Here is a 19,632-nt window from a genome sequence, read left to right as displayed (position 1 = left end):
ATGTGAAAATATTTCCCATTCAATTCTGCTGCAAAAGATGTCATTATGTTGGGTGCAGGCTCTGGCCAATAGGTTTCTCAAATCAATTTTGCAACTCTGACACTCTGTAAAGCAAGTTTATCTTTACCTTAGGGTAAATAGCTGCCATAGAACAAGGGGTGCACAAAGGCTCACCAGATTTATTCATGAGGAGTATCCTATGAGAACAGATTGAGGAGGTTTAGGTTCTCAGCAGTTTAGAAGAATTATCCCATTGAAATGTATGAAATATTCAGAGGGTTTAACAGAGGGTAGGTGCCAATAAGCTGGCTGGAGAGTCCAGAACTACAGATAATAGCCTCCAGAAAAGTGCGCTGCTATTTTGGACAGAAATAAGGAGAACATTCTTCATTCACTGGGTTGTGAGACTTTGCAATTCTCTATCTCAGGGAACTGTGGGTGCACAGATGACGAGAATATTGAATGTTAAGATCCCAGATAATGTTATGACATGAAGATTCCAGAAAGGAACCCCGGCTCAAAAGATTGTGGGTGGGATTCTCCCTCCCGCCAGCTCCAATTTTCAGCATGACGCTCCCCACTGGCAGCAGGATTCTCCGGTGCCACAGCTGGCCAATGGGGTTTCTCATTGTGGCCACCCCCACACCGTCGGGAAACCTGTGGATCTGGGTGCACTGCCGGCTGATCGGAGGATCCCATCAACGGAGAATCCCACAGTGTAACATTTATAAAACACAGAGGAAAAGAGTCACAGGACTGCTAATTAGAAAAAAGAAATTATTAAACATGAAACAATTGGATTATGGTACGATACACCTTTACTTCCCCCCCTTATTTTAACAATTACACACAGGCTTTAGGATTAACACAGATTATAAAGTACATCTAATCTACTATGTTCTCATCAACACAAAGTCCCTTATAAGCACATTAGATGACTGTGGGCAAATGCACTCTCCATTCTGAATCTCAAGTGAATGTTTGTGGATGTCTCCTCAGGATCCCCCCAAATGATTGTCATGTGAAGATTTCCAAATGTTACTCGCAAAAACTCATTTTAAAGGTTTTTCTTGTAATTATGTTTTCCCTCAGCAGTTTGCATTCCAAAATCCAGACCAAGTTTTCCAAATGGAATATTTAAACAAAGCTTCCGCTCCACTTTTAACAGGATTTCACACCAACCCCTTTGGGATCTCTTTTGGCTTGACTGCGGTACAAGGTGTTCACAATTGCTTTAACTCTCAATAACCAGACTGTATTAAAATGATGTTTCATCTACTTCTAGAAGTCTGCTGTCCCTTTTAAATCAGTTAGTGCAATTGTCTCTTTAACTCAAGAACACTTTGTTTACTCTTTCTTGAATTCTTCTAAACAATACCTTGGTCTCTGTTCTCTTAACTTCAGATGTCTTAAACGTTCCTTCTGTCTCAATTATCTGGTTATCTGGGCTGTAACTTGTACTTTAGGAAGCCTGCCTCTTTGCCACCTTGTCCAGCCATTCTTCTGGCTGAGTTGAGAGATACTCAATTCTTGAGGTCCTGTTCCAACCCCCACAAATTCAGCTAAAATTAAAATGGAAAAACTTCTCAATATATAAGGCCCCAGTTGTGAAGCATTGCCCGCATCTACTGGCCTATTTATTCTTCACACCGTAACCCTCTCTAAGCACAATAGAAACACAGGAACTTAACCAACCCCCACACAAAGAAGCAGCTTTGTCCAGCATGAATTTAATTATAGTGCAAGGATCATCCTGTTTAAATCCCGTTTTTCCCTTTCTATTTTTGCTATTACAATTTTGATACATGGATGATTAATGGACCTGTGACTTTAATACAGCCTTTGCTTTTAGTTCAAGCAGATCAGGGGTGACTCAGTTTGACTGACTTGGCTGGTGGCCAAGAAGTGGCTCGAAATGCTGGGCTTTGCCGATAGCAAGTGGTGATTGGGTCTGATTTCTCTGGAATGCTTCTCAGTGTTATAAGGTTATGTGTTTAGTTTCACTTTTGGTTCTAAAGCTGGAAGGTGCAGCTCTGATTTTCTCCATCTGATATGATGAAATCACTCCAAAACTGCAGTACAAGAACTCATCTCTCTCCTCAGTTACACTTGATGTCATTTTATTGAAACTGCAAAGAATTGAGATTAAAACTCAGGCTGGAAGCTGGGTTGATATGTGACAAAGAGCCTTAAGGGGAAAGTAGACTCAAAGGTGGACCTTTGAGTTGAAAGCCAAGTTTAATAAAGGCTAAAGTGTCTCTCCAGAAGAAATACTACTGCCTATAAGTATTGAATGATCACAATCACCAACTGTACACTAATGGCTTCTATCAATCAGCGTGCTGGAAGAAAACTCTGCTGCAAAGAATTTAACATCAGAAGGAAGGACCCTTATCCTTTTAGCCTTAATCATTTATTATTTTTATCTCTTTCCACCCCTCTGTGATTGTCTGTCTTGTGTACGTGGATAGAGTGTGGGACAGTTAAAGGCGGATAGTAGGTTAGCTTGCCATTATTCCATTGTAATTACTGCATATTTCATTTTAATGTGTGTTATAAATAAACAGAAAATGTGTTTCAACTTACAAACCTGGTGACAGTAAATTATTGAGTAGCCAAGGGCTAAGGTTTTCGGGACTTTTTACCTGAATTATTGGTTAATTCACTTATGTTGGGATTCTTGGGCCTGTGCGGTTAGAATTGACCGCGCACTATTTTAGGAAGTCTTAACAATCGGTTTTATACTTCCAGGCACAGAAGCATTAGATTAACCCACTTAAAAGTATACCTTATTCTGAATGTTTACAAATACAAGTATGAATCCCTTAAAACTACCTTTATTTTCCTAATGTGAAGACCAAGTTCAATAGATTTTTGGGCACTAAGGGAATCAGGGAATATGAGTATAGGGCAGGAAAGGTAGGTTGATGTAAAGATAATAGACCAGGGGTGGAATTCTCCGAGCCTCCGCACCGCAATCGCACTCGGAACGGGGATGGAGAATGAGCGTTGATGCTGAAATTCGGCGCGATGCCGCTCCCGCGATTCTCCGGTCACTGGAGAATCGCCACCAATCACGCGCACGATCGAAGAGTAGCTGGTCGGGGCTATTAAAAGAGGCCCCCATGGCGATTCTCTGCTGGAAACAGGCCTAGTTTCCACTGGCGTGGTTCTAACAATGGTTCCACCTGGCGGGCACTCGGGGTGGCAGCTGCGGACTCAGTCCGCGGTCGCCCTGGTGGGGACCGGGGAGGGGGAGTGGGGAGGCCTCCATGATGGCCACGCGTGACATGTGGGGGGGCCTTATATTGTGAGGGCCGGTCCGCTGCGTGGGTCCGCCATGTTGCGCTGGGCCGCCGCCTCAGGCAGCCGTCGCGTCCATACGTGGACCCGCAGCCGGACGTGCAGGGCCCCGTATCGGCAGGCAGAGCTGTACGGAGCACGCCGGTGCCAGGCTAGCCCCCTGTGGGCTACAGAATCGCTGGGACAAGAGGCCATTTACGCCGGCGTGAAACACTCCGGTGTTTACACCAGACGTTTCGGAAAATCCAGCCCCATATGTTCTAGCTTTGTTCATTGACATCTTGTGTTAAAAAGTGATGGGAAAAATTAATAAAAAACAGACGATTAAAAAACATAAGTTACTTTCCCCTAGGCACCTTGCAATTTTGTTAAAAAAAATTAAGGGGTGAGAAAATGAGTGGCACGGTAGCACAGTGGTTAGAACTTTTGATTCACAGCGCCAGGGTCACTGTCTGTGCGGAGTCTGCATGTTCTCCCTGTGTCTGCATGGGTTTCCTCCGGGTGCTCAGGTTTGAAATGAAATGAAAATCACTTATTGTCACGAGTAGGCTTCAATGAAGTTACTGCGAAAAGCCCCTAGTCGCCACATTCCGGCGCCTGTCCGGGGAGGCTGGTACGGGAATCGAACTGTGCTGCTGGCCTGCTTTAAAAGCCAGCGATTTAGCCCAGTGAGCTAAACCAGCCCCTACAGGTTCCCCCCCACAAGTCCCAAAAGACGTGCTGTTAGGTCATTTGGACATTCTGAATTCTCCCTCCGTGTACCCAAACAGGCACTGGAATGTGGTGACTAGGGGCTTTTCACAGTAACTCCATTACAGTGTTAAGGTAAGCTTACTTGTGACAATAAAGATTATTATTATTAATGAAATAAATGAGTTTTTGATTTGAAATCAACTGGTGTATGTACACTTCTCCTGCAACAAGATTTTATACAAAAAGCAACCTAAGTGGAACTGTAAAATTCTTCAGAATTATTAAACAGCTTAAGGATTGAAACGGAGGACTGATTATTTTCTAATTATCCAGAAAGTAAGAGACGGATTAAAATTTGGACCTGCATGCTGCTGCACAGCCTCTTCAGTTTTTTCTTTAGTTCCTCGTTCTCTTTCTCCAACTCGTCTTTCTCAGTTTGCAGTTTGTTCTGAACTCGCTGCTTTTTCTGAAGTTCACCATTTAAGTTCTCTATTTCGGCTGCTGTGGTCACTTCCTTGCTCTTACATGCTTTCATGTTGTCCTTAGTTGTTGCAAGTTGGTCAGTCAGATCTTCAATACGCGCCTAAAAGTAGCACAAGTGGACAAGGTTAAACTGATGGAAAACTAAGCTGGTGTGCAGCTACAGACGCGAGTGCTGATGGATGATGCCATTGCCCGTCTGAAGATCAGCTGAAAGGGGAAATAAAAATGCCGAGAGGTTTGTCCATATCTGTGGGGAGAACAGATGAAATAATGCTTCATTTGTATATCCTTAAACAGATAAATTATGGGTAAACAGCATTTAAAAACAAGGAGGAGAAAATGTAAAATGACGTGGAATGACCTGTACAGTACTTGGGAGGAAAAGAGAAGATGGTTAAGTTGCTGAAATAGTATTGATTTCAGACAATAGGGGGCACGATGATAGAATTTGGAGGTGTTGAGGGACACAGAGAATGTGAGGCAGAGTGTGGGAGAGCAGGGGCTGTTTTTATTTATTGCCTATCTGTAATTACCCTTGAGAAGGTGGTGGTGAACCATCTTTTTGAACCGCCACAGCCCATTTGATGTAGGTTCATGCACGGTGCCATTAGAAAGGGTTCTGGTATTTTGACCTTGTGACAGTGAAGGAACAGCATTATAGTTCCAAGTGAAGGTGATGTGGAAATTGGAGGAGTGGTGTTCCCATGTGCCTGCTGCCCTGGTTCTTATAGGTGGTTAGGGTTAGTAGCTGCAGGTTTGAAAGGTATTGTCAAAGGAGCCTTGGTGACTGGCTGCAGTGCACCTTGTAGATGGAACGCACTGCTGCCACTGTGCATCGGTGGTAGAGGAAATGGATGTGGCAGATGGGGTGCCAATCAAACGAGCTGCTTTGTCCTGGATAGTGTCAAGCTTCTTGGGCTGTTGGAACTGCACTCATCCAGCCAAATGGAGAGTTTCCCATCCACACCCTTTACTTGCTCCTTGTAAATGGTGGACAGGCGTTGGGAAGTCAGAAGATGAGTTACTCTCTGCAGAATTCTCAGCCTCTCACTTGCTCCTTTAGCCACAGCATTTATATGGCTGGTCCAGTACAGTTTCTTTTCAGCGGTAACCACCAGGATGTTGATAGTGGGGAATTCACCGATGTTAAAGCCACTGAATGTCAAAGAAAAATGGTTAGCTTCTCTCTTGTTGGAGATGGTCATTGCCCGGCACATGGGTGGTGCGAACGTTATTTGTCACTTATCAACCCAAGCCTAAATGTTGCCCAGTCTGGTGCCACACACAGGCGACCATCCGCGACGACCAGGGTCGCACGCCAGAGGGTGGCAGGAGGTCGGCCAGGAGTGCCATCCTCCAAATCCGGGACTCTCGAGCGGGACGTACAGAGGACGGACAGTGACGACTTTCATGGCTGTGCATTGCCCGAAGGTCGGGCCGTGAGACAGGACAGGACGGGGTCAGTGGACCCAGACGCACAGAGGACGGCAACGCAGTCAACGGACTCACCTGACGCTGAACTGTACATGGTCCGCGTGCGCCCTGCGCTGGGACATGACTGGGACCAGGACACTCCTGAATTTCTGACGATCGAGGAGCTAGAGCTTGCGGCACTGCCGTCTCCCACACCATCCACCATCCCAGAGACACTCACCTCGGTTGGGCAATTAAGTGATGAGGCTCCTGGGTCATGATCTGGTGTGCACCACACAGCTGAGCCGGTACAGCAGGTGGAGGTCGGAGCAGCCGAGGGGCTGGACGGTCAGAGGGTAGCCCAGGCCCAGCATCCAGCTTGCGCCCAGACGTTTCCCGGGTTCCTGGATTTACTAAATGGAAAAATTAGACCCACCTGGACTGCCGATGCATTTTGAAACCCAGGGACGCAATGACGGGATGAGGGCTGTCTTCCAGCAACTGCAGACGCAGTTAGAGGAATCAAACCGCGTCCAGGAGCAGAGAGTGGTGCCGCTCATGGCAGCCACCCAGGCCGACACCGCACGGGTGGCATCCGCGGTCGAGGCAATGGGTGAAACGATATCGGCCATGGGTCAGGTTCTGCAAGGCGTTGGGCTTCATGTGCACGCGTTATCCATGGCCTAGGAGAGGGCTGCCCTCTCACAGGCAGCAATGCGCCAGAACCAACATGACATTGCTGGCGCGTTACGGGCCCTGGCCGAGTCTCACCAGGCCATGGCACAGACTCAGCAGTCAGTCGCAGAGAGCATCGACCGCCTGACACTCGTGCTGGATGGCGTCGCGCAATCACAGGTTGAGGTTGCACAGTCCCTGGCGGGAATGTCTCACTCCCTGGACTCCATCTCAGCGAACGTTCGGATCCTGGTCGATACCGTTGCAGGCCTTCAGGACTGGCAGCGCCAGGTGTCGGTGGGGCGACGGGGCACCTCCCCGCTCGCACCTCCGTCCCACAGTGATGCCCGGGGGCCACCGGGCTCCCTGAGGGAGGAGGGGGTTCTGGGGCCCGTCCCATTAACTCCATCACGGGACGTCCCTGAAAGCTCGGCCTCCGCCCGTCCCATCCCTGGTGCATCGGGTGGGCAGCGGGCAGAGCAGGGTGGCACCATGTCATCCGAAATGCCCGCGGAGCAGCCTGGCCCATCAAGGCCGGGTCGCCCCAGGAAACGAGTGCTGGCGAGGGGGACATGTCGCGGGGCGTGATTCTCAGCAGTCCGCCTCCACTCCTGCTGTACCATCTGGGGATTCACTTAAACAATGAAGAGGGACACAGAGTAAGTTGGCATGGGTGAAGGGCACAGTTTAGTTGTAGGGGCTAGGGCATCTGTATTCACCATTAAACTCACTGTTGCACCTAACTTGTAAGACTGTGATTTGTCCGTTGCCACGGGGATCGTGATGGTGACCGAGTGTCACTGGGGTTGACGAGCGGTGAAACGTCGGTGCCTGGTGTGCAGTCCCTTCCTCCCCCCTCCCACAGTCGGACACCGTAGTCATCGGCACTCCGACGCTAGCTACCCCACGCGGGCACGTGATGGAGTGGTCCTGACGAACTCAGCGACCACTGAGATGGATGGTACAGCTATTGCCATGAGTCAGACTTTGTCTAACGATTCTGAGCTCACAGCTCATCGCAGATCGGGCTGTCATCATTCAACATGGCACTGATCACACCCGCTGACACAGCCATCAATGTCGTGCCATACCGTTGTGCTGCAGTGGTACGGGTGATCTCGAAGTGGAGCAGTGTACATGGAGCAGGGGTGCGGGGGGGGGAGGGGGGGAATGGTGGTGGGAGTTGTGTGCTGTCCGTCTACACGACTGGCGATGCAGGTGGTAGTGCTCAGCGATGCCGTCGCACGTGATGCGTGAATCTTGCAGCCACCAACGCGTCGCGTGCCCGCCGCCCTCGCCGGTGCAGTCGTACAGCCTCCTGGACATTACCAGCACCCGGGTCGTGCCAGTGTTCTGCTCCCAACGCACCACCAACCTCCTCCACCTCCTCCTCCATGTTGGCACCACTTCCAGTGGCTTCGCCCTCCGACTCCTCCACCAGGGCATCTCCCCTCTGCATCGCGATGTTGTGCAGCGCACAGCAGACCACAACAATGCGAGCGACCCTGTCGGGCTGGTACTGCAGGGCCCTTCCAGAGCCGTCCAGGCACCCGAATCTCATTTTCAGCAGGCCAAAGCAGCGCTCCACCACACCCCTGGTTGAAGCATGGGCCTCATTGTAAAGGGTCTCCGCGTTGGTCTGAGGCCTCCGTATGGGTGTCATCAGCTAAGACCTCAGTGGATAACCCCTGTCGCCCAGCAACCAGCCCCTCAGCCGGGGGGGCCGTCCCTCAAACATTGCGGGGATGAACGACTGCGCAAGAATGTACGCATCATGCACACTCCCTGGGAAACTTGCGTACACGTGCATGATCCTCATGTGGGGGTCGCATACCACCTGGATGTTCATGGAGTGTGTCCCCTTCTTGTTAGTGAACACTTCCCTGTTGCCTGCAGGCGGGCGCATGGGGATGTGAACACCATCAATCACTCCCTGGACCATCGGTATCCCGGCCACGTTTGCAAATCCACAGGCTCGTGCTTCTTGATTTGCTCAGTCCTCGGGAAAGGTTATGTAGCGGTCCGCGATGGCGAACAGTGAGTTGGTCACGTCCCGGATGCACCTGTGCACCGATGCCTGCGATATCCCGGATAGGTCCCCACTCGGAGACTGGAAGGAACCGGTAGCACAGAAGTTAAGTGGCACCGTCACCTTGACGGCAACCGGTATCGCGTGTCCTCCTCCCGTTCCATGTGGGGCGAGGTGCGCCACGAGATGGCAGATATGTGGGACTGTCTCCCTGCTGAACCGGAGTCTCCTCCTGCAGGTGATGTCCGGCAGTGCCTCGAAAGAGATCCGGGCACGGTACACCCTAGGCCTCGATTGTCGCCCCTGGCGCCCTGGCTCCACCATCAGTGTCTCCTCCTCCTCCCCCCCATGCTGCTCGACATCAGTGCTCGCATCCTGTGCCTTCCTCAGCGTTTGGGGGTCAATGTTCCCCTCGGTATCCCCCTGGACCTACCGGCCATGAGTGCCCCCGGCCTGTACGGCTACGACGGGCCACTCCGCGGCCATTCCCTCTGCTGCAGCAGCTGCCCCTGCATTCATTGTGGGATGTCGCTGTGGATGCTGCTGGATGTCCAACTGCAGTGCAGTGGCCCCAACCACTGCGGTGAACATCGCCACTCGGTTCGAATACATTATGGTCACCTACAGAAGGGTGGTGGGGAGCAGAGAAAGGACATGTTAGAGGGAGGTTAGTTGACACCTCGGCAGCCGCCTGCCACGGGATACCTGTATGTCCCGGTGGCCTGGTCGCGCTGCTGACACGCGGCCAGCCTAACCCCTGGTCACTTTCTGCGTCCAATGGTCAATTAAGAACGTCCTCCTCACCGGAGCGTCAGTGGCCTGTGCCCATCAGCCACAGGGCAACCAGCGGCCGTGTCCTCGTCACCGTCCTGCCATGACAGGGCGGCTGAGATGTTGCATCCGGGGGTGGACGACCCACTCCACTCACTCCCACTCACTCCCTCTCCCCCCTCTCCGCTACTCCCTCTCCCACCCCTCCACTACTCCCTCTCCCGCTCCTCCACTACTCCCTCCTTCCGCCCTCCACTTCTCCCTCCCCCCTCCACTACTCCCTCCCTCCCCCCTCCCACTACTCCCTCCCTCCCCCCTCCCACTACTCCCTCCCTCCCCCCTCCCACCACACCCTCCCTCCCCGCACTCCCTCCCTCCCCCCACTCCCCCCCCCCCCCGCCACTACTCACTCGCTCTCCTCCCCCCCCTCCCCACTGGCCGCTGCGTTCTTGGGGATGCCTTCCCCAGTCTGCGGAGGCTCCGGGACGGTCTGCTCACCTCCTCACTGCTCGCGTCAGCCAGCACGACTTTAAAAAGCAGGTGTGGACAACGACGGCGTGAACAGGGGTCACGCCATCGGGACTTCGGCCCATCCTGGTCGGAGAATAGCGGGGGTTCCGGAGAATCGCCATTTTGGTGCCTCGGGCGATTCTCCAGGTTTTGGCGCGTGGAACACGACAGAACCGATTTTGCCGTTTGGGAGAATCACGGGAGCGCGTCGGACCGGCGTCGTGTAAAAAATTGGCGAGGCCCGCTATTCTCCCAACTGGCGTGGCCACCCTGGGTGAAATCCTCTCCTGAATTCCCTACTGGATTTATTACTCACGACTTAAATTTATATTTATGGCCCCTTGTTTTGGTCTCCCATTTCCCCGAACTACTCCCGCCCCTTAATTGGAAAAATTTTTTTGGCGTCTTCCCATCAAAGCCTTTCATAATTTTGACATGTCCAGCAGCTAACGTCTCAGTGTTCTTTTCCTAGAGAAGAGCCCAAAGGTGGAACCTTCCATTCTCGGCACTTGTCTCATGCATTGCCTGAAGAAGCAGTGACAAACTCATGCTGACTCTAAGGAGGAAGGCTCATTGTATTTTCTGCCCATCAGGCAGTTAAGGGGACAGAGTTTGGCCTTCCTCCCGACTCAGGACCCCAGAATACAACATACTGCCGACCAAAAGCTGCCAGCTAATCAGAGAGCTCTTTTACACTCAGCAGTGTCATAGAGGTGGCTGAGTCTGCTGCCGGAACAACACCCTCAGAAATCCCAGGACCTAGGAAAAATGTAAATGCTGTTGGGGGAGGGGGCCATGCCCTCAATCATGCACAGATTAGTGCAGATTGAGGCACCACCCCCCTCCTACCCCACAAAGATGCAGCCCACACAGTTTAACCATACATGCAGGCCACATGTCAGTAGGCCTGCCTGGAGCCTCTATCCATCAGAAGGCTTTGAGGCCTGCTGATTCACTTGTTCAGGCCACTGGCTTTCTTTGCTGGAAAACCTCTAATAAAAATACACAAAGTGTATCTCAGTAAATACACTATCTACAAAAGCTTTCATGCATTAAAATATGGCTCAATCGCTGCAGTATGTAAAACGATCCAAAGCTGATCGTGAAAGAGCTTAATAAAATGAATGATAAACTTAGACTTTATTGTTGAAGACTCACCCTTAGTTCTTTCGTTTGCTTATCAACAATTTGTTGAACGTTGAGGTGTCCCTCCTTTTGCGCAGCCTGGCATATAATTTGCTGTTCTGCATGGGATGTCATCTCAGCTCGAAGATCTAACAGTGCTTTACTTAGAGCCTACAAGGTATAAAATGGGAATCAGAGAGAAAGCTTCCATTTTTAGCAATGAAATAACTATTTTTTATTCTTTCATGGGATATGCGTGGTGATTTGTTGCCCATCCCTAACTGCCCTTGAACTCAGTGGCTCACTGTGCCATTTTACAGGGCAGTAAAGAGTCAATTACATTGCTGTGGATCTGGAGTCACATAGAGTCATTTAAAGCATAGAATGTGGGCCTGGCCAGGCAAGTTTGGCAGATCTCCTTCCTGAAAGGATATGTGAGTGAATCCAGATGGGTCTGTCATAGTTGATAGTTGTCATGGTCACCATTACTGAGACTATCTTTATATTCCTGTTTATTAATTGAATTTAAATTCCACCAGATGGTGGGATTTGAACCCATGTTTCCAGAGCATTGATCTGGGCCTCTGGATTACTAGTCCAGTGACATTACCACTACATCACCATCTCCCCAACTCCTGTAATTAGGAACATGTGACTGAATCTGTGGAAGAATTTAACTGGACAAAGTAATTGCATTTATAATACGCATCAGTCAGTGCATTTGAGATCAGCACCTATGGTAATGGCAAAAAGTTAGTGCCATTACACTGTCTGGGATAAGTGTAAAAGGTATAAGTTGTAGGAGCTGTATCAGCAAATAGAGAAAATAACATCCAATTGTGTTCTTAATTTTAATCATATTGGTAACCTATTTTTAGGATTAAATAGGAAACTCAGCCCTCAAGAAAACAGATTATATAAAAAGGCGTGCAAAATTTAAGAAGTAGACACTCAAAATCCAAGTCAACCCTTTGCTCATCCACATTTTAGAATATCTACCTTTTGCTGCTTCTCTTTCAAAGCCAGTTGACCTTTTAACCTGTCCACTAAATTCTTCATGGTAGTAGTGGGTGCCCTTGTATTAGCTTGTTTCTGAGCCTCCAGCTCAGTTTGTAAGCACTGCAACTCTTTCTCCATCTGCAGCTGGGTGCACCTCAGCTCATCTACTTCAGCGTGGAGCTTCTTCACCTTGGTAGCGTGCTTCTCTTCGAGACTTGAAATAAAAGGTTAACAGAATGTTTTAACATTCCAGTGTCTAAATACATTGGGTGGGATCTTCCTCGCTCCCCGCAGCGTGTTTCCCGGCGGAGGGATCTTCTGATCATTCCGCTGTCAACAAGGTTTCCTGTTCTATGTACCCAGCCGCTGGGAAACCCGCAGTGGAGGTTCGTCACCCGTGGGACCAGAAATCCCACCGGCAAAAACACTGGAAAATTCTGGCGATTGTATTTATATAACTAAAACATACAATTAGCCCAAATACCTGAGTTAATACCAGTATTTATGCTCCACAAGAGGCTGCTCCCAACCCTATTTTATCTCACCCTGTCAATACGTCCCTCCATTCCTTTCTCCCATATGTGTTTTTCCAATTTATTCTTAAGTGTATCCATCCTATTTGCCTCAACCTCAATCCCTCCCCCCCCACAATGTGGCAATAAATTTCACATTCTCATTATTCTCTGGTAAAGATATTTCTCCTGAATTCTATATTGGACTATCTTATTTTGATGGCCCTTAGTGCTGGATTTCCCCAAAATGTGGAAACGTCTACTCTAAATCATAGCAGATCATAGATAATAGAATTTACTGTGCAGAAGAAGGCCTTTTGGTCCATCGGGTCGTCACCAGCTCTTGGAAAGAGCACTCCACTTAAGCCCTCGCCTCCACCCAATCCCCATATACCAGTAACCCCACTTAACCGAAGGACAATTTAACATGGCCAATCCACCTAACCTGCACATCTTTGGACTGTAGGAGGAAACCGGAGCACCCAGAGGAAACCCATGCAGACACGGGGAGAATGTGCAGACTCCGCACAGACAGTGACCCAAGCCGGGAATCGAACCTGGGACCCTGGAGCTGTGAAGCAACTGTGCTAACCACTATGCAACCGTGCTGTCGATCTATTTCTTCCATAATCGTAAAGGTCACTACTAGACCGCCCCTTAGTCTTCTTCTTTCAAGAAGAAAATGTCCCAGCATATTCAGCTTTACTTGAAAGGTACAACATGTCAGCTCTGGTACTATCATTGTGCAAAAAGATTCATATTCTCGAGTACCTCTTTATCCTTTTTATATTACGGAAACCAGAACTCTGCACACTACTCCCAGTGTGGTTCAACCAATGTTTTACACAACTTTAACATAAGTTCTCTGCTTCTGAACTCTATTTCTGTACAAATGTAGTGTCAGTGCTGGCTGTCTGGAAGAACAATTCACCTAAGTGCTGCTCCCCTGCCTTTTCCCTATAATTCTGCCAATTTTTCCTTTTACGGTAATGATCCAATTCCCTTTTGAATGCCATGATTGAATCTGCCTTCACCACATTCTCAGGCAGTGTATTCCAGAATCCAAACCACTTTCATGATTTGTTAATCTATCCCCATAAATCCCTTTGCTTCTCTACCTTGTAGTCTTTCTTTCCAAGGATTTGGTGACTGATTAAACTTATTCCTTTAGAATGGCAGGAGACTTGTCCTAAATCTGTTAGTGAAAGGACTGCTGCACAAGCAAAAAGTCACGATTTTCACATTCTCAAGTGTTTCATGGCCGATGTATTATTTAAATTATTATCACAATGTGTGGCCACAAACCAATTGTGTTTGACAAGTTAGAATACAACACCAGGGATGTACGTTTGAGGCTGTAGAAGGCTTTGGTCAGACACCATTTGGAGTATTTTGTGAGCAGTTTTGGGCCCCATATCTGAGGAAGGATGTGCTGGCCTTGGAAAGGGTTTAAAGGAAGTTCACAAGAATGATCCTTGGAATGAAGACCTTGTCGTATGAAGAACGGTTGAGGACTCTGGGTCTGTACTCATTGGAGTTTAGAAGGATGAAGGGAGAATCTTATTGAAACTTATAGGATGCTGCCAAGCCTGGATAGAGTGGACATGGAGAGGCTGTTTCCACTTGTAGGAAAAACTAGAACCAGAGGACACCATCTCAGACTAAAGGGACGATCTTTTAAAACAGAGATGAGGAGGAATTTCTTCAGCCAGAGGGTGGTGAATCTGTGGAACTCTTTGCTGTAGATGACTGTGGAGGCCAAATCACTGAGTGATCTTTAAGACAGAGATAGATAGGTTCTTGATTAATAAGGGGATCAGGTGTTATCGGGAGAAGGCAGGAGAATGGGGATGAGAAAATATCAGCCATGATTGAATGGCAGAGCAGACTCGATGGGCCGAGTGGCCTAATTACGCTCCTATGTCTTATGGTCTTATAAGCAGCAACTGAGACGTTAAGGTGGTGTTGACTGGAAAAGCTGGCTACAACATGCAGCTCTGTCTGCGATGTCATGATGTAATGTTTGTGTGTGCACTTTCACAAGGAAAGGACGTCATCTTAAAATTAAAGCTAGGACATACACAGTGATGTCAGCAAACACCTGTTAACGCAGAGGCCAGTGGAAATCTGGAACTCTCACCCCCAAAAAGCTGTTGAGTCTGCTATATTCCCCACAATCTACCATCTAAGCTCTTCTTACATACCGTGAAGAATACAAAATGAAGAACCACCAAATGTTAATTTGTCTCAAAATGTACAAAAATACATTTTAAATTACTTTTAAAGCAAAGCAAACTAGGTTAAAGCAAATGCAAATTATATAATGCCAGAAATAAGCCAATACAGTTCAAAACAAGAGCTTACTTTGCTTTTTCTGTGTCGTGCTCCTTCATTTTCAGCTGAGTAATATCTTTCTGTTTCTCTAGTTCCATGTTTGCTCTCTTCAATTTGTCCACAAGTGCTGACAGAGAACTGTCCTGCTCTGAAACTGTTTGTTCCAGCTCTGCCAGGCGTGCCAGATGTTTGGATGTTGGAACTGGAAGGGATGGTTTTTTCATCAGCTCCTGTTGTGAAGACAAAATGCTTTATTGTTTTGTTCACCGATCGCCCATATACTCTACTTTCCAATTTTCCATTACCCAATTCTCCTCACCAGACTGGCTTTCTCAGTCTTTCCAGGTTTTCAGATTTCTTGACATAGAATTTTAGGGTTTATTCTGCAATTGGATTCATAGTGTGTGGCCTTTGTACTACATCATCAACCATCAGAATTTCACAGATCAAAGGTTGTGGGTGAGCAATAAAGTGGAACAACGACACTTCAGAGGCATGTTAACCTTAATAATAATTGTCTACGAATTAATTGCAGTATCTCCATTTTGAGGTTGCTTAAGTCAACCATTATAACCATTAGACTGTATGAACAGTATATTGATTGTTATTATTGTGTGAATAGAGCACAATTCAATAACAATGTAGGTGTGAATAGCTTCAGAATTTGTGGTGGCAAAGAGAGGAAGGTAGACTCTCTGTCACGTGTGGCATGGAATGCAAAATCACCATTAAATTGCAATGGTGAGCCATTGAAAAAGTGGGAGGGGAACGCTACGAACGACACAATGCAACATGGCAACCAGAGAAGAGATCCTGTATTTCCAGTAACCTTACGTCTAAGGTTGGTTCCCATGTGAAAATGCATCTTGGAAACACCCCACCGCCCCAACCCCATCCCTGCCCAAAGAGCCAACTGAATATTAGAAACTGCCTTAATGGTCAAGGATGCCTCTAAGATCCCCCACAGCTAAAGATTGTCTCAGCCTTTTTTTGGTTCAGATGTTCTCTGCAGTCTTTAAAAAATATTCAATAAAATGTTAAATTGGAAAACTAATGAAGGTACATCAAATGCAAAACTTTAATTTCAGAAGATGTTATTTGCTAAAGAATTGCACAAAAAATTTCAATCATTATCTTTACTGACAAAATGATCTGTCTTTACTGACAAAATGATCTGAAGGCTAAACTAACCATCGCAGCTTGTTTAAATTTATTTAGTGACGCATCTGCGTAGGAATCCAATTTCAGGTGCAAAACCTTAACGTCCTCCTCATGCTTCTTTGCAATTTCTTCTTGGTCCTGTTCAGTGTGAAAAGAAACATATTAAGTAATACATATGTATTGATTATGCATGTATTCTGGCATTTAGGATTTGGCAAATCAGCTTTTAACTGAGTATTTCCAGCAAGGATTCGGTTCTTCCTTCCTGCTTATCCAAAGAATCAGTAGTTTAAAGCAGATAAGTAGATAATTCAGCCCATTGTTCTTTTCTTTTGCAAGATTAATCTGTTGGCCCACTCTCCCCACAAGCCTGCATCATTCTCTGCATCAAATGCTCATGTACATATATTTCCTTAAAAGGTCCAATGATCTCTGCGTTAACTTCTGAAAGCCTTCGATGCTGTGTAAACAAATGGTTCCCAAAATCTCTATGCCCGTTCAGTTACAATTTTGAATTCATGAATTTTCATCACTGACTCCCCAACCAGAGGAAGTTGTCTTTTTTTGTTCAGCGCATCAAAATCATTGATGTTTTTAATAAACTCTGCACTTCAATTAAAATATTCCAAGTCTCTCATCTCTCTCCTGATAATTGTAGGTAGACTCAGAGGTCATCCTAATATTATTGGGAAGTAGTGGTATTGTCACTGGACTAGTAATCTAGAGACTCAGGCAATGTTTTGGGACCCAGGTTTGAATCCCAACACGCAGATGGTTAAGTTCGAATTCAATCAAAATTCATCATTAAAACTCTAATAATGAGCATGAAGCCATTGTTGTAAAAGCCCAACTGGTTCACTAATGTCTTTTACAGAAGGAAATCTGATGCGCTTATCTGGTCTGGCCTATACGTGACTGCAGATCCACAACAATGTGGTTGACTGTCTTGCAAGCCACTCAGGTGAAGGGTAATTGGCAATTAGGGATGAGCAATAAAATGCTGGCTCAGTCAGCAATGCCCACATTCCATGAATTAATTAAAAACCAATTGAATGCCACATTTCTGACTAATAGTCCGTTTGTTTCACAGGTGGACATCAAACACTTCATGGACAATGTTTTCTGTAAGTCATGGCACACATCAACCCAGAAGATATTATGCAAGCCTCTCACAAACTTCTTTAAGATATTGTACTGTCATGCAAAATAATTTAAAGGTATTGCACGCGAAAAGGAATAAGCTACACAAAGAAAATTAGAAAGAAAATTGCTTATGGTTTGAAGAGATGAGGGAGTTTTAACTGGTGTTCATGCCAATATTTATCCCTCAATCAACATCATTAAAGCCGGATTATCTGGTCATAATCACATTGCTGTTTGTGGGGCCTTGCTGTGCATAAATTACCTGTCATGTTTCCTATATTATAACAGTGATTACACTTCAAACAGTAAATATCAATGCAAGTTTTTTTTTTACAACATAATTTTCCTGACCTGGTGAGCTCTTGTCAGCAATCGTTGGTACTTTTGTAGGACTTCCTCCTTCTGATCTAGCCTAGCCTGTAGATTAGCGATAGTCTGATGTGCTACTTTCAGGGCCTTCCTGCTTTCTGTGTCATCCTCTGTCCTCGTGCTGAGGTCCACCATCAGCTTTTCTCGCTCAGCTGTAGCAGGCAGTCGAAGTCTCAGCTCATTTATAACTTGGTCTCGGGACAGCACATTCTGTTCTGACTTCCACAAAGATGCTTCCTTTTCTTTAAGTTTCTGTGAAGAAAATAGCTGTGCTAACAGATTCAACTAATATAATGCAATTTAAGATTTGTTAAAAACAATTCCAGGAATGTGTCCCAGCAGAATCGGTTCCAAAATTTCAGCTTACGTGACTTATTTTAAAATAAAAGCAAAATCCATTAGTTACATGCTGAGATTTTCCAATGCTGATGTCTTACAGGAGGTAATTCCTTCTTCCACTGTGCACTCTTTGCCATTTTTTAACTGGCTGAATTTTTTTAAAAACTCTGTGGGCGGAATTCTCCGCTCCCGGGAAAAATCGGGAAGGCCGTTGTGAACTTGGCCGAGTTTCACGACGGCCTCGGAGGCCGCTCCTCTCACCGTATTCACCCCCACCCACCCCGTATTCACCCCCACTAGGAGCGGCGCTCAGATATTCTCGGCCGCTGGGACGTCAGCCGCACATGCGCAGGTTGGCCGGCTCCAACCCGCGCATGCGCGGTGGCCGTCTTCCCCTCCGCTGCCCCGCAAGACGTGGCGGCTTGATCTTGCGGGGCGGTGGAGGGGAAAGAGTGCGTCGCTTTGAGACGCCGGCCCGACGATCGGTGGGCACCGATCGCGGGCTACTCCCGTCCCGAGCACGGCCGTGGTGCTCACTCCCCTCTCCGCGTCCCACAAGCTTCCAACGGGCCTTTGGCGCCCATGTTCACGATGACAGCGACCAGATGTGGTTGCTGCCGTCGTGAAATGGTCACGAACGGCAGGCCGCTCGGCCCATCCGGGCCGGAGAATCGCCGGTCGCCGTGAAAAACGGCGAGCGGCGATTCTTCCGAGCGGGGGGTGGGAGAATCGCGGGGGTTGTGAAATGAGTCGCCCGGCCCTCCCGCGATTCTCCCACCCGGCGTGGGGAGTGGAGAATCGTGCCCTATCTCTCTATTATACACAAGTTAAAAGAGAAAACATATAGACAGAATATCCAAATATCTCTTTGTAGCCTGAAGTTCTCATCCTATATGATAACCATCATCAGCAACACATTCTTCAATTCCAAAAAAGATGACTAACTCTACTGCATCTTAACTTCACCACTGGCGACTTCTTTATTCATGATTTAATTACCTCAGGATTTGGCTTTTCAAATTCCAGCCTGCACAAGCTCCAACTTGTGCAAAACTGCAACACTCACCCAGGCAGTGATGAGTGCCATGCACTATCACCCCATCTCACAGATTTCCTGCCTCTCTTCACATGAAATCAAAAATGTCTTGTCTTTGTCTAGCATAATTGGATGGAGGAAATTTCTGTGTATCTAGCACTTGACTGGAATAAACAGTCGGATAATTTAGGGACAGTATGATGTTGAGAAAGGTGTGGTGAGGTAGAGCTGGGTGTTGTCAGCATTCATGTGGAAAATTATACTGTGCTTTCAGTGATGTTGTCGTGAGACAGCGTATTGATGAGAAATAAGAAGATACTGGGGAGGGAGGGTGGGGGAGGTGGAATCACCAAGCTGAGGAAACAAGTAGCAAGGCAAAGGAATTTAGAGAAGATGGAGAGGGCATGCCAGAGGGTAGGATCTGGAACCCTTTGTTTTTTTATAAAACCTTAGCAAAATAATTTGTTGTATGCTTTACTAACATATTTTAAATGACAAATTATTTAATTCTCAGCTTTTCTTTTACCTCTTCTAGAATCCTGCAGGTTGCTTGAGTTTCGAGAATGATGTAGACATGCTCTCTGATCTTCTGCAAAGCCACATTTAGCTGCTCCGGAAGAGGTTTGTTGGGGTCCGGTATGGAGCCAGTAGCTTCCTCAAACTGTCAGGAATGATATACGATGAGTACAGCAAACTGTAAAACTTGTAAGCATTAAACCGACGCATTTTACCATATC

At 47.2% G+C, this 19,632-nt stretch overlaps 1 protein-coding gene across 14 annotated transcripts in view; it reads right to left on the bottom strand.

Annotated features, from left to right (window-relative positions):
- The window catches only part of cep290 (centrosomal protein 290), a 190,026-nt gene that overhangs the window by 46,745 nt on the left and 123,649 nt on the right, over window positions 1-19,632 (bottom strand). For all 14 annotated transcript variants that reach the window (XR_005458314.1, XM_038780396.1, XM_038780387.1 and 11 more), the window contains 7 exons: window positions 19,422-19,556; window positions 17,503-17,772; window positions 16,039-16,146; window positions 14,878-15,077; window positions 12,002-12,215; window positions 11,036-11,173; window positions 4,358-4,579 (listed from right to left, as the gene is read on the bottom strand). Coding sequence is in view for 13 of the 14 variants with exons in the window: in XM_038780396.1 (XP_038636324.1) it covers window positions 4,358-4,579; window positions 11,036-11,173; window positions 12,002-12,215; window positions 14,878-15,077; window positions 16,039-16,146; window positions 17,503-17,772; window positions 19,422-19,556 (1,287 nt within the window). In the remaining variant the exon portion in view is untranslated. The remainder of the gene's footprint in view (window positions 1-4,357; window positions 4,580-11,035; window positions 11,174-12,001; window positions 12,216-14,877; window positions 15,078-16,038; window positions 16,147-17,502; window positions 17,773-19,421; window positions 19,557-19,632) is intronic.

This window comes from Scyliorhinus canicula, chromosome 20, assembly GCF_902713615.1.
Source record: "Scyliorhinus canicula chromosome 20, sScyCan1.1, whole genome shotgun sequence".
In the NCBI taxonomy this organism is placed as follows: Eukaryota; Metazoa; Chordata; class Chondrichthyes; order Carcharhiniformes; family Scyliorhinidae; genus Scyliorhinus; species Scyliorhinus canicula.
Note: the sequence above shows the minus strand (reverse complement) of the source record. Positions and strands in the feature narration are given on the sequence as shown.